Raw genomic sequence first — 12,435 nt, 5'->3', positions numbered from 1 at the left:
TGTCAGTGAATTTGTTCTCCTCCGAGAAGAAATGAGGCCCATTTTCAGTCTCTGTGGAGAGCAGGCAGTTTTCTAAATAGTGAAGGGCCAGGGGAGGGGTAAAATGGCATGCATAGCACCTTGCTGTCTCTTCTACTTGGGTTACTTGGAAATGGACAGGGGTTTTCTTTTTTTTTTCCCCATTAAATTTATTGGTACATTTTCGGTATAAAATAGTTACATTCATCATTGGGATCTTGTACCTTTACATGATATATCTTGGCTCTTATTTTTTTCCCCTTCCCCTGCCCTCCCTTCACCCCCTCCACCCTTCCCTATTTGCAAAGACTTTGTTTCCATTTTTTTCCTTATCTCATATTTTTTCTTTTCCCTTTTTTCCTTTACCCTACCCCTCCCACTTCTGGACAGGGGTTTTCTTTATGGTTTTTTGAAGTATTGGTCCTTTTTGGGGGAGACTGAAGTAACTTGCATATTTATTGAATGGTATTGATCTCCTATGTATTTTTAGTTTTGTGATGCTGATGTTTGTTTTCTGATGGGAATGTGATTTTGTGTGACACTGATCACACACAGAGTGCCTTTTTCATTCAAATGTAAGAGTCTTTCCTGTTTTATCATACAAACAGAAAAACTGTTCAATTCGGGCCAGGGATTTAGCTCAGTGGTTTCCCGTCTGCTGTGCAAGCGCAAGGACAGGAGTTCCATCCCAGGTACCAAAAAAAGAAAAGAAAAACTATTCAATTTATTTATGATAAAATGGGAGTGGAATAGGAATTTCCTTGAAAATTGTAAGTTTACATCAAGTTAGAGGGACCCTAGAAAAAGTGATAAGGATGAAAATCAAATACTGGCTGCTGCTTATTTCTTTTCCCCTGTTGATCTACACTATTAAACTTGTATTTATTGCATACCTGAAAAAAAAAAAGATTCTACAGATAAAATCACCTTCATCTATGCTAAGAGCAATGTAGTTTGTGCTGTTAAATAATTCAAGTACATATTATGGATTAATGTTAAAACAACCTCTTTGCTTTTTTATGTTTTATACTTCAATTTATTAAAGCTAGTCATGTGGCTATGACGTATTATTCAATTATTCATTGGTTGGTGTTAATGATCACTAAGTTTTCTGTCTAACATTCTGAGTAGAATTAAAAATAATATTTCAAAAGCCAGGCGCGGCGGTACACACCTGTGGTCCCAGCACTTGGGAGGCTGAGGCAGGAGGATTGCTGCAAGTTCAAGGCCAGCCTGGGCTACAAAGTGAATTCAAGGCCAGTCTGAACTACACAGCAAGACCCTGTCTATCAAAACCAAACAACCAAAAACAAAGAAAGAATATTTCACATTAGTTTGGAGTTAGCACTGCAGACAAGTGTGTTTATATTTTAATGGGTAGCCAGGGATTTAGCTCAGTGGTTTCGCTGCCTGCTGTGCAAGTGCTAGGACCCAGTTCGATCCTCGGTACAAAAAAAAAAAAGATATGGTATATTTTAATGGGTACATTAAGCAACATTATGCAGCAATAATAAACACCTGACATATGGGCCACCACTCCCAGATCATGGACCTAGACCAGAAATTATCAAATAGTCTAGGCACTCTTTGCCTCAGAGCATTAACATGTAGAGTCCTTCTCAACAAAGTGATCTAAGCAGTACTTAAAATTTCTTAAAAATATATAGCCACATTATAAAATGTTTTTTCCATGGTCACTGTCAATGCTTACTTTGTATATGCTGTCTTAGCTTCTATTTTTTCAATTTCTAATTGTATCATTAGTGAATTTTCTATTTCAGGATTTGTGTTAATGACCTCAGGGATAACTAAGCCCTAAACATCACAGTATTATTTTAGCTAATTACAGCTCTGGGAATGCACAGCAACTAAAAACCACATTTATAAAACAATTTTTCACCTATTTATTACAGTTCAAATGGAATATATATTCAATTATGTTCCTCAAAACATTACCACATATAATTACAACATTTAACATGGCTGCTAGGGTAGCTGACAGCCTTATTCCTTTATAACTTATAGTAAAGGCACTTTATAAAGTTTATAGAATAGCAGCACAATTTGCAATAGCTAAATCCTGGAAGCAGCCTATGTACCCATCAACAAATGACTGGATAAAGAAAATGTGCTATTTATATACTGTATAATGGAATACTACTCGGCTATCTATAAAGAATGACAGGGCCAGGGATTTAGCTCAGTGATTCTACCACCTGCCTCGCAAGCACAAGGTCCCAAGTTCGATCCCTAGTATCAAAAAAAAGACAAGTTGGAGACATTTGTAGGAAAATGGATGCACCTGGAAAATATAATGTTGAATAAAATAAACCAGACACACAACCTTAAACACCATATGGTTATCTCTCACTTGAGTAAGGCAAAATACAAGCAATGAGTATAATAAGGATGGACAGAAGGGGACAAGGAGATGGCTCTCTTGCAATAGAGAAGTGGTACAAGGGGACAAGGGCAAAGGGTGAGAAGGAGGGGAAAGAGAAATAAGTAGAATAAAGATATAGCATGTACAGGAAACTAATAAACTCAATGTTACATTATATGCTATAACATGAGCTATGATTAATAATATCAATAAGAATGAAAAATGGGTTAGGGGAATTGGAAGAGGAGGGAGGGAGGGGGAGAGAAGGAAAAGGGAATAAAAAAAAGGAACAAGTTGTCATATCTACAAGTAACCACTCCTCAAGATGATTGTAAACTGCATAAACCGCAAACTAACAAAAAGAAATTTATAGAGAAGCAGCAACTTAAATCCATGATGACTAGAAAAACAAAATAAGGTAAGATTGCAAATTTAAAGTTAATTTTAGAATTGTTCTTAACCCATGAAACTCTGGCCATTTTCTCTATACCAAAAAGCTCTACACTGCCAGCTTTTTAAATTCTCATGGCCTTTTGTAGGTCTCAGATATGCACATATACATCCGACCAAGACTAAAAAAGCTGAAGTCCATTCTGGTAGTATGAAGAGCCAGTAATGGTGAACCTTTTAGAGTGCCATAGATGTGCCACCACTGATATATACTCTGCAGTTCAATGGCCTTTTGGTTTACTCACTAGTTCTTAGCCCTTCTTGGGATAAGACGCTAATGTTGTCTTTCAATTATTCAACTCAAACACCTGGACAATTATAGCAGTATTTCATGATTGGCTATTCATGATTCTGTTACTATTTGTGTCCCAAACTGCAATTCTAAAATTATTAAATTAATTACTCATTTCTTTTCTTTTATTTCTTTTTTTTGGAGAGGGTCCTGAACTCAACCCATCCTCCTGCCTCAGCCTCATGAGTGCCGGGATTTCAGGCATGTGCCACCACGCCTGGCTACACTGCTACTCTTAATTTGTTTTGCCAGGCATGGTGGCACATGCCTGTCATCCCGGCACTCATGAGGCTGAGGCAGGAGGATTTCCATGAGTTCGAGGCCAGCCTGTGCCACATAGTGAGTTTAAGGCCAGGCTGAACTACAGGCTGTCTCAAAAAAAAAGAAAATGTTTTAACCATATAAACCACCTCTCTCCGTATCTTTAGCCTAAAACTCTAGCCCAACGGAAGAGCCAAAGGAAACACTCTTTTTAAATGAGAAAATATATTAAAAATAAAACTAGAAGGGCTGGGGATTTAGCTCAGTGGCGCTGTACTTGCCTCTCAAGTGCAAAGTCCTGAGTTTGGGGCCGGGGATCTAGCTCAGTGGTTCCACCGCCTGCCTCACAAGCGGAAGGTCCCGAGTTCGATCCCCAGGACCAAAAAAAAAAGTCCTGAGTTTGATCCCTGGTACCAAAAAAATAAAAATAAGTAGGGCCTGGGATTTAGCTCAGTGGTTCTGGCGCCTGCCTTGCAAGTGCAAGGTCCAAAGTTCGATCCCTGGTAGCAAAAAAATAATAAGAAGAAGAAGAACCGGGGATTTAGCTCAGTGGTTCCACCACCTGCCTCGAAAGTGCAAGGTCCTGAGTTTGATCCCCCGTACCAAATAAATAAATAAATAAATAAAAATTTAAAATGAGATAAAATAAAACTAGAAGACAAATTTTTAAAACATTCTATATGCAAGAAACATAAAGATCAAAATACAGATTGTTTTCAGTGGATCTACAATCTGGTAGGAGAAACAAAATAAAAATACATCACCCTATAGGGCTGGGGATTTAGCTCAGTGGTTTCGCTGCCTTCTATGCAAGCACAAGAACCTGAGTTTGATCCCTGATACCAAAAAAACAAACAAATAAATATATCACCCTACAAATAAAAATATAAGCACTATAAACAAGTAATGAAGAATGTCAAAATCTGGAAGAGTAGAGCTGAGGGTACAACTCATTCAGAGTGCCCGCTTATCACGTGTGAGGCTATGGGTTCAAGGAAGAAGAGTCAGAAGAGGGGAGGAGAGGGAGGAGGAAAAAAAGAAAGAAATGAAGGATCTATAGAGAAGCCCTAAGGAAGAGGTGGCAGAGGAGGAAGAGAAAAAGAAAGGATTTATATAGAAGGTATAAGATAAAGGCCAATCCCTCCCGCCCCAGGACACACACACACACAGAATAGTGCGGGTTTATTACATTAATGATCAAATGATGTTTAACAAAGGATCTAAGACAATTCAACAGGAAAAAAATAGTCTTTTGGGGGCTACAGGTATAACACAGTGGTAAACTGCTTGCCCAGCGTTCAGGAGGCCCTAAGTTTGATCCCTGCACCACAGAGGTGGAGGTGGGAGTCTCTTCTACAAACATAGCTGAAACAACTGCATACTCACAAAAGAACGGAGCTGGTCTCTTACACCATGGGTAAAGAGTACTTCAAAACTAAAAACCTAACTGTAAGAGCTAAACTTATAAAACATTTAAAAAGAAAAAGGTGTAAAAACTCATGACCTTAGATTGGGGAATGATTTCTAGATATAACACGAAGAGCACAAACAACTAAAAAAAAAAACAACAAAAAAAAGACAAACTGAACTCATCAAGATTGAAAACTAGAAAACTATTGTGCTTCAAAAGACATTATCAAGGGCTGGGGATTTAGCTCACTGGTGCTGTGCCTGGCTTGCAAGCGCAAGGCCCCAAATTCAATCCCCAGTACTGGAAAACAAAAAACAAAAACAAGGCATTATCAAGAGGGTAAACAGCCCATAGAATGAAAGACAATAATTAAAAGTAATACATCTGTTAGTACTTCAGAATAAAGAATGCTCAGGCTAGAGACGTGGCTCAGTGGTAGAGAACTTGCCTGGCATGCTCAAGACCCTAGGTCCAAGCCACAGGAAGGCAAAAAATAAAACAAAAAAACCTCTCAAAATCAACAATAAAAAGACAACTCAGGGCCAGGGATTTAGGTCAGTGATTCCAGTGCCTGCCTCGCAAGTGCAAGGTCCTGAGTTCGATCCCTGGTACCAAAAAACAAATAAAAATTAAAAAATAAAATAAAAAGACAACTCAATTTGAAAAGTGGGCAAAGGATCTGAATAGATATTTCTCCAAAAGTAATATACAAATAGCCAAGAAGCCTATGAAAAGTTGCTCAATATCACTAGCCATTAGAAAATGTGAATCAAAAAAGAAAATGTGGATCAAAACTACAATGAGATTCAAGCTTAAACTCAATTAGATGGTTAAAACTGAAAAGACAAGGTTAATGAGGGTGGGGAGGAATCAGAACCTTCCTACACTGCTGGTAGAAATTACAATAGTATAGCCACTGAGAAAATCATCAAAAGGTTATACAGAGTTATCACTGATCCTGCTATTTACCTTAGAAAACTAAATCCCCAGGGCCATGCAAAATCTTGAATATGAATGTTTATAGTAGTATTGTTCATAATAGCCCCAAAGTGGAAACAATCCAAATAATCATCAATTTTTTTTAACCTGTAATGAGCCAGAATCCAGGGGCTTGCACATGAGAGGGAAGCACTCTACTACTGAGCTATACCCTCAGTCTTGTTTTTTTTTTTTTTTTTTTTTTTTGAGATACGTTATCACCTACATCACCCAGGGTGGCCTCAAACTTGTGATCCTCCTGTTTCAATTTCTTCAGCAGCTGGGATTACAGGTGTGTAACACTAAAATCAGCTCTCAATTTTTTAAAATGTGGTATATCCATACAATGAAAAGTCATAAAAGGAATGAAATACCTACATATGTTAAAACACAGATGAACTAAAAAAAAAAAGTATGTATGCTAAGTGAAAAAAGCTAGATGTAAAAGATCAAATATTATCTGATCCCATTTATAATATATAGTCATGGAAACAGAAAAGAGATTAGTTGTTGCCAGAGAGGAGAGTAAGTAGTAAGGCTAATGAGTACGGAGTTTCTTTTTTAGAATGCTAAAAATATTCTGGCATTAAGGTAGTGGTGATGGTTGTGCCACTTTGTACAGTATACTAAAAATTTCTGAATTGTACACTTTAAGGGGGAATTTTGGGCATGGTAGCACATGTTTGTAATCCTAGCTACTGAGGAGGCTGAGGCAAAGAGGCGACAAATTTGAAGCCTGGGCAACTCAGCAAGACTGTCACAAAATTTAAAGAAACTAAAGACAAGGAAAAAAATACTGGGGCTGTAGCTTACTGGCAGAGTGCTTGCCTACCATGCATGAGGACCTGGGCTCAATTCCTAGTACTGGGGAAAAATTTTTTTTTCAAGTTAGCCAAGCACAGTGACAAAAACCTGTAATTCCAGCTATTCAGTAGCCTGAGGCAGGAAGATTACAAATTTGAGGCCAGCCTGGGAGTTAGTAAGACCTGTCTTAAAAAAATACAAGAGGGGGCTCTTGTGTCTCTTCAAGACAACTGTAGGGATATCTTTATTTTCCCTTTTTCCTTTTACTTGGCCCAAACTTGCTCTGCAGAGCCCACTTTTCCTACCTTTAATAAATATGAAATTCTGCCACCATTTATGCTTGTTCTGTTCAATTCTTTGGGGCAGAAAGAACCTAGAAATCACCTCTAGGAGACTCCAGCACCGAAAGCCCAGTAACATATATGGCTTAGCCAGGCAGGAAAGCATCAGGTAAACCAGGTTTTTTGTTTGTTTTCTCTCTCCTTTTCTTTCTTCTCTTTCCCATTTTCAGTCACCCTGTGGATATGAGTCAGTTTTTTTTGTGATCAAAGTCACCATTAAGCATTTGCTATTCTTTTCATGATAGCCCACCCTCTCCTATAGGGTGTATTTTTAAAAAGTTTTTCTCCCTTTTTTCCTACTTTTACTTGGTCCAAACTCATTCTGCAGAGCCTATTTTTTCCTACCTTTAATAAATGCGAAACTTTGCCACCATTAAAAAAAGAAGGGAGGGACTAAGCAAGTGCTTAATGGTGAAGCACTGGCTAACATATACAAAGCCTTAGGTTCAATCTCTAGTACCACAAAAAATAAAATAAAATAGAATTTTACAGTATGCAAATTACACCTCAATAAATAATAACAAATAGTGACAGGCCAGAACTAAATCACCCAACTTTGTTCTACACAAGAAATAGTTAAGAATCATATGAGAAAAAAAATAGGAATTCTGGGTTCTAGTCTCAACTCGGCCATTATCTGGAAATACAGCCTCAGACAGCTCACTCAGTCTAGTTGTTTCTCAAAAGTGTGATTCCCTGGACCAGGAACTTGTTACAAATGTAAATTCCAGAGTCCATTCCAGACCTACTAAATCACAAACTCTGGTAATGGGGCCCAATGATGAAGTCTATTTTTAAATTTTTTAGTACCTGTTTACAGCACATAATGATTACATTCACTGCGGAGAATTGGTACATATATGTAACACATCTCAATTCTTTTTTTGCCTTCCCCTCCACCCTTTAAAATTTTTTTTTGCCAGATTCATTTATCTTATAAGTCCCTATCAAGTTGATTATCATAAAGATAGATTAACAGCCAGATCAGGCCCAATGATGAAGTCTCTAAGATGACTCTGATGTATGACAACTCACAAGAATCAATGACTCTCTAGTCCTCAGTTTTCCCATCCATACCCTGACCTACCTGTACTAGATGATTTCAAAGGTCCTCATAGGTTTTCAAAATTTTTGACTGCAGCCATATTAATACAAAAGTATTAATATGACTAACTTGTGTTCATTCAGTCCTTTTGATAATTTCAAGGTCAACTGAAAAACCTTAATATATAAGAATTTTACAAAGCTTCAAATAAGTCAAAACTAATATTCAGAAACTTAGATTAATCAGAATGCATTTCATTTTATTATTCAAAAAATGAAAAGGAAAGCATAACAGACATGGATGTGCAAGGCTTATTAAAGTGTAAAGAGGCTAGGCCCTAGGGCAAAACTCAAATACTACAAATTCAATCTGTTTCGCAATTATGTTCTTTCAGAAAAGCCTGCAGAATAACTGATGCACTATTTCCATTATGTTCACTCTCTTCTGTTAACAGGGGTGATTCTGTCCACATTTGAACAAGAAATGCCCATTCTCATTTCTATCCCTGTAGCACATTATTCATATGAAATATTCCTATAAATCCTCATCAGTCTTTCCAATTAACTGGCCAAGAGCAAAATGACCCAGGATGGGTTGGATTCTTAAATGATCACCAGAACATGGGGTGACAGAAAGTCAGAGATGAGTCAGTTCACTTTTGAGTGACAAAATGTAACATCAGAAAAACTATGCAAATATACTAAGGCAAGAAACCAGGGAAAGGCAGTGAGAAAAACTTTATGTACTTGGCTAATATCCAACCCACCCTGACAAATTTATGTCCACCTGGAACCAGAATGTGACCTTATTTGGAAACAGGATCTTTGAAGATTTAACTAAGGATCTACTAAACAAGAACCCAAGAGTCTGTAGTGATTTAAAATTTTTACATCCGTACATACATACATACATACATGCTGAATTAGGGTGAGCTTAGAATCCAGTAACTGGTGTCCTCATACTGTTAAGCTGAGAATGAAATGGAAAAAAAAGAAAAACAACAGAAGATAAGGCAGAGACTAACAGTCTCAAGACTTGCCCCTTTTGCTAAACCCATGAAGCTCACTGTGCCCAAAAGATGAACTGCTGAAACAACACCTGCCTCTACCTCCCTAGGAATTAAAGATAATCTGCAAACGCAACATGTGCCTGTACCTCCCTATCCCTGTTCTAAGCTGGGTTCTGTAAAATTCTGCTTGTTCCCACCCTGCCTAAAGAGCCATATAAAAGTGGAAAGAAACTTATAATCAGGGCTCAGGCTCTGGAAGGTGACTTCCACTGAACCCAAGAATAAATCTGCCTTTCCTTTCAATTCTCTCAGTGCCACTCTCTTCCTTGGTCTGCCTGCCTTCTGAGCACGTAACAAGAACACAGATAACAGAAGGGTAGATGAAGATGGAAGTAGAGACTGAAGGCACAGAATGCAGCATCAACCACAGAACACCAGGGGCTATCAGAAACTGCAAGCAGGGGAATTGGGAGGGGTAGGGGAAAGGAAAAAAGGGAAAAGAAAAAATATGAGAAAAGGAAAAAAATGGAAACAAAGTCTTTGCAAATAGGGAAGGGTGGAGGGGATGAAGGGTGGGCAGGTGAAGGGGAAAAAAATAAGAGCCAAGAAACTCATGTAATGGTAGAAGATCCCAGTGATGAATGTAACTGTATTTTATACCTAAAATGTACCAATAAACTTAATGGGAAAAAAAAAAAAAAAAAGAAACTGCAAGCAAGGAAAGCCTCAGAGGGAATGTATGCAGCCTTGTGGGCATCTTGATTTTGGACTTCTGACCTATTTAACTGTGAGAATAAACTTCTGCTATTTTAAACCTTATAGTTTGTGATCATTTGTTATGGCAGCCCTAGGAAATTAAACAACTTGGTGACTGATGCTCTTTGTATGTCTTGCCATTTACTCACTCATTTTCCAACAAATACTGCTACTACACATCTCACATTGTTCTAACTCTGGAGATACTGGGTACCAAATTCACCAGCCACAACTAAATTCCCTGTGTTCAGATGAATTTTATATTATTATTATTATTATTATTATGTGAATTTTATCTCCATAAATATTTTTAATGAATTTGCCTTCATGGACTTTATGTACTAGTGAGATATCTTTGTCCACTAATTCCACTTTTTGCTTAAGGTAGGTGATTTTTTCATCTTGTGTAAAGGATCTCCAAATCACATTCTATAATTCTATTGGCTCTTGATTTCAGAATGACTAGCAAACTTATTTAAGGTCACACAACATCCATGTTACCAATTCTATTATTATTTTCAGTCCCACCTTGTTTGACCTCTCAGTAAAATCTAACTCAACCAATTTTTAACTTCAAAAATTCTTCTCTAGGGCCAGGGATTTAGCGCAGTGGTTTTGCCACCTGCTGCGCAAGCAGAAGGACCCGAGTTCGATCCCCCGCACCAAAAAAAAAAAAAATTCTTTTCTATGCTTTTACAATCTCCTTGGCCTAGTAAATCTCAGAGAGCAGTAACACAGACCAGCAGTTCCTAGAACACAGCGAGGAATGGGGTATGTGGGTGGTGGTGGTGCTGCTGCTGCATGAAGAGGACTAGGCTTTACACCTGACCTTTACTCCTCCCCCAGTCCCCTTAATCTGAAACTAAGTATTCAGATGTCACATTCAGAAGCTGGTAGGAAGGGTCCCTATGTAGGAAGGATATCTGTGGGGTGGTACAGCTGGAGAAGGGGAATACCAGAGCTGCATTATTGGCCAGAAGTGCTAGAGTAAGAGCCGTACTCCCCATGAACTACAGATATGAAAAGCGGGAAGGCTACAATAAAATCCTTTGAACTCAAAGATTTTTTTTGGTACTGGGTCGAACTCGGGTCCTTGTGCCTGCGCAGCAGGCGGTGAAACCACTGAGCTAAATCCCCAGCCCCTGAGCTCAAAGATTAATATTTATAAATGTCAAAAAAAAAAAATTTATAAATGTCAAAAGCACTAGAAATATAAATATGTAGACATATTCCTTGATCTATCCATTGAAAGGGCTTAGAAGAAACAACTGAAGCAATGACCACACATAGCACCCAGATTGTGGTTCCTAAATATCATTCTCTACTAAAAGAAACTAGAGGGCTGGGGATTTAGCTCAGTGTTTTTGCCGCCTGCTGTGCAAGTGCAAGGACCCGAGTTTGATCCCCGGTACCAAAAAAAAAAAAAAGAAAGAAACTAGGGATCTTAGAAAAATGACTGAGTCCAGGATTTGAGAAGGAAAAATATATGATGGGGGGGGCACCATGGACAACTTTTTGGACCAGCAATTAAGTCCTCCAGAAATGATGAGAATATATCCAAAAGACATAAAAGCCAGCCTGAAGGTATCCCCACTGGTCAAGTAAAAGATAATTCGAGCATCAAAATAAATGAAAGATTCAACAAGACTGTAGTGCTCAGACCCAAGAGTCTGTACTGATTTAAAACTTTTAAATGAAAAATACACACACAATAAGTAAGGAAGAAAAGAAAGCTTTACCCCATGATAGGGGGCAATGGCAAAAGAATAAATCTAAAGAGTAAAGGTATTTTTTACAAGATCCCACTTTGTCTTTCAATACCTAAATATCCCAAGATATCTGGTGTTGTGGTTTATATCTAGATGTTCTCTAAGAGCCTCATGCACTCACGGGGTGCGGGTGCTTTGGGAGGGTGAGTAGATTACACGGGCTTGCAGCAGATTTGGAAGGGGAGGTCTGATCAGAAGAGGGAGGTCACTAGAGGTGCGGCCTGAAAGGGCTTATCTCCCTCCCCAGAACCTGTCTTCATCGTGGACACCGTGCCATGCAGCCCATTCCTCTGCTATTCCACCCTACCTTGGAGTCGCCAGACTATGGACTGAAACCTCTACAAACTGTGAGCCAAAATAAACCTATCCTAGGAGCCAGGGATTTAGCTCAGTGGTTCCGCAGCCTGCCTTGCAAGCGCAAGGACCCAAGTTCGATCCCCGGTACCAAAAAAAACCAAACCAAACAACAACAAAAACAACTGAGTAATCTGGGTGACAGGTATATGGAGCTGTAAATACTATTTCTAGAACTTTTATGTAAATCTGAAGTTTTTTAAAAAGGGTTAAAAATTTTAAAATACAACCAGTGGAATGTAAACTATTAAATGAATCCATATTAAATAAATGAGGAGACACAAATTAACAAACATAAAAGAAATGAGTTATAAAATCACATCACAGTAATAATTGATTCAAAACCAGGCATGGTGGTCCATGCCTGTAATACCAGCACTCAGGGGACTTAGACAGGAGAATCACTCTGAGTTTGAGGCCAACCTGGGCCACAGAGGGAGTTCAAGGCCAGCCTAAACTACATAGTGAGACCCTGTCTCAAAAACAAAACAAAAGAAATAATAATTGATTGAAGCAAGAACCATCAAATGGATGCTAAAAATACTAGCTAAAAGTTTAATGAGG

The 12,435-nt window shown here is 38.3% G+C and overlaps 1 protein-coding gene across 5 annotated transcripts in view; it reads right to left on the bottom strand.

Moving 5' to 3' along the window:
* The window catches only part of Lypla1 (lysophospholipase 1), a 53,749-nt gene that overhangs the window by 38,229 nt on the left and 3,085 nt on the right, over positions 1-12,435 (bottom strand). The window contains exon 3 of one of the 5 annotated variants that reach the window (XM_087185590.1): positions 8,898-8,952. The exons of the other annotated variants lie outside the window; for them this stretch is intronic. Within the exon in view, the coding sequence (XP_087041716.1) occupies positions 8,898-8,899 (2 nt within the window). The 5' untranslated portion in view covers positions 8,900-8,952. The remainder of the gene's footprint in view (positions 1-8,897; positions 8,953-12,435) is intronic. 5 annotated transcript variants of the gene reach the window in all.

Source organism: Heterocephalus glaber, unplaced genomic scaffold, assembly GCF_053883595.1.
Source record: "Heterocephalus glaber isolate CG9 unplaced genomic scaffold, H.glaber_assembly_v1.0 deba00000281, whole genome shotgun sequence".
Classification (NCBI taxonomy): domain Eukaryota; kingdom Metazoa; phylum Chordata; class Mammalia; order Rodentia; family Bathyergidae; genus Heterocephalus; species Heterocephalus glaber.
This window is presented reverse-complemented; position numbering and strand designations above follow the sequence as displayed.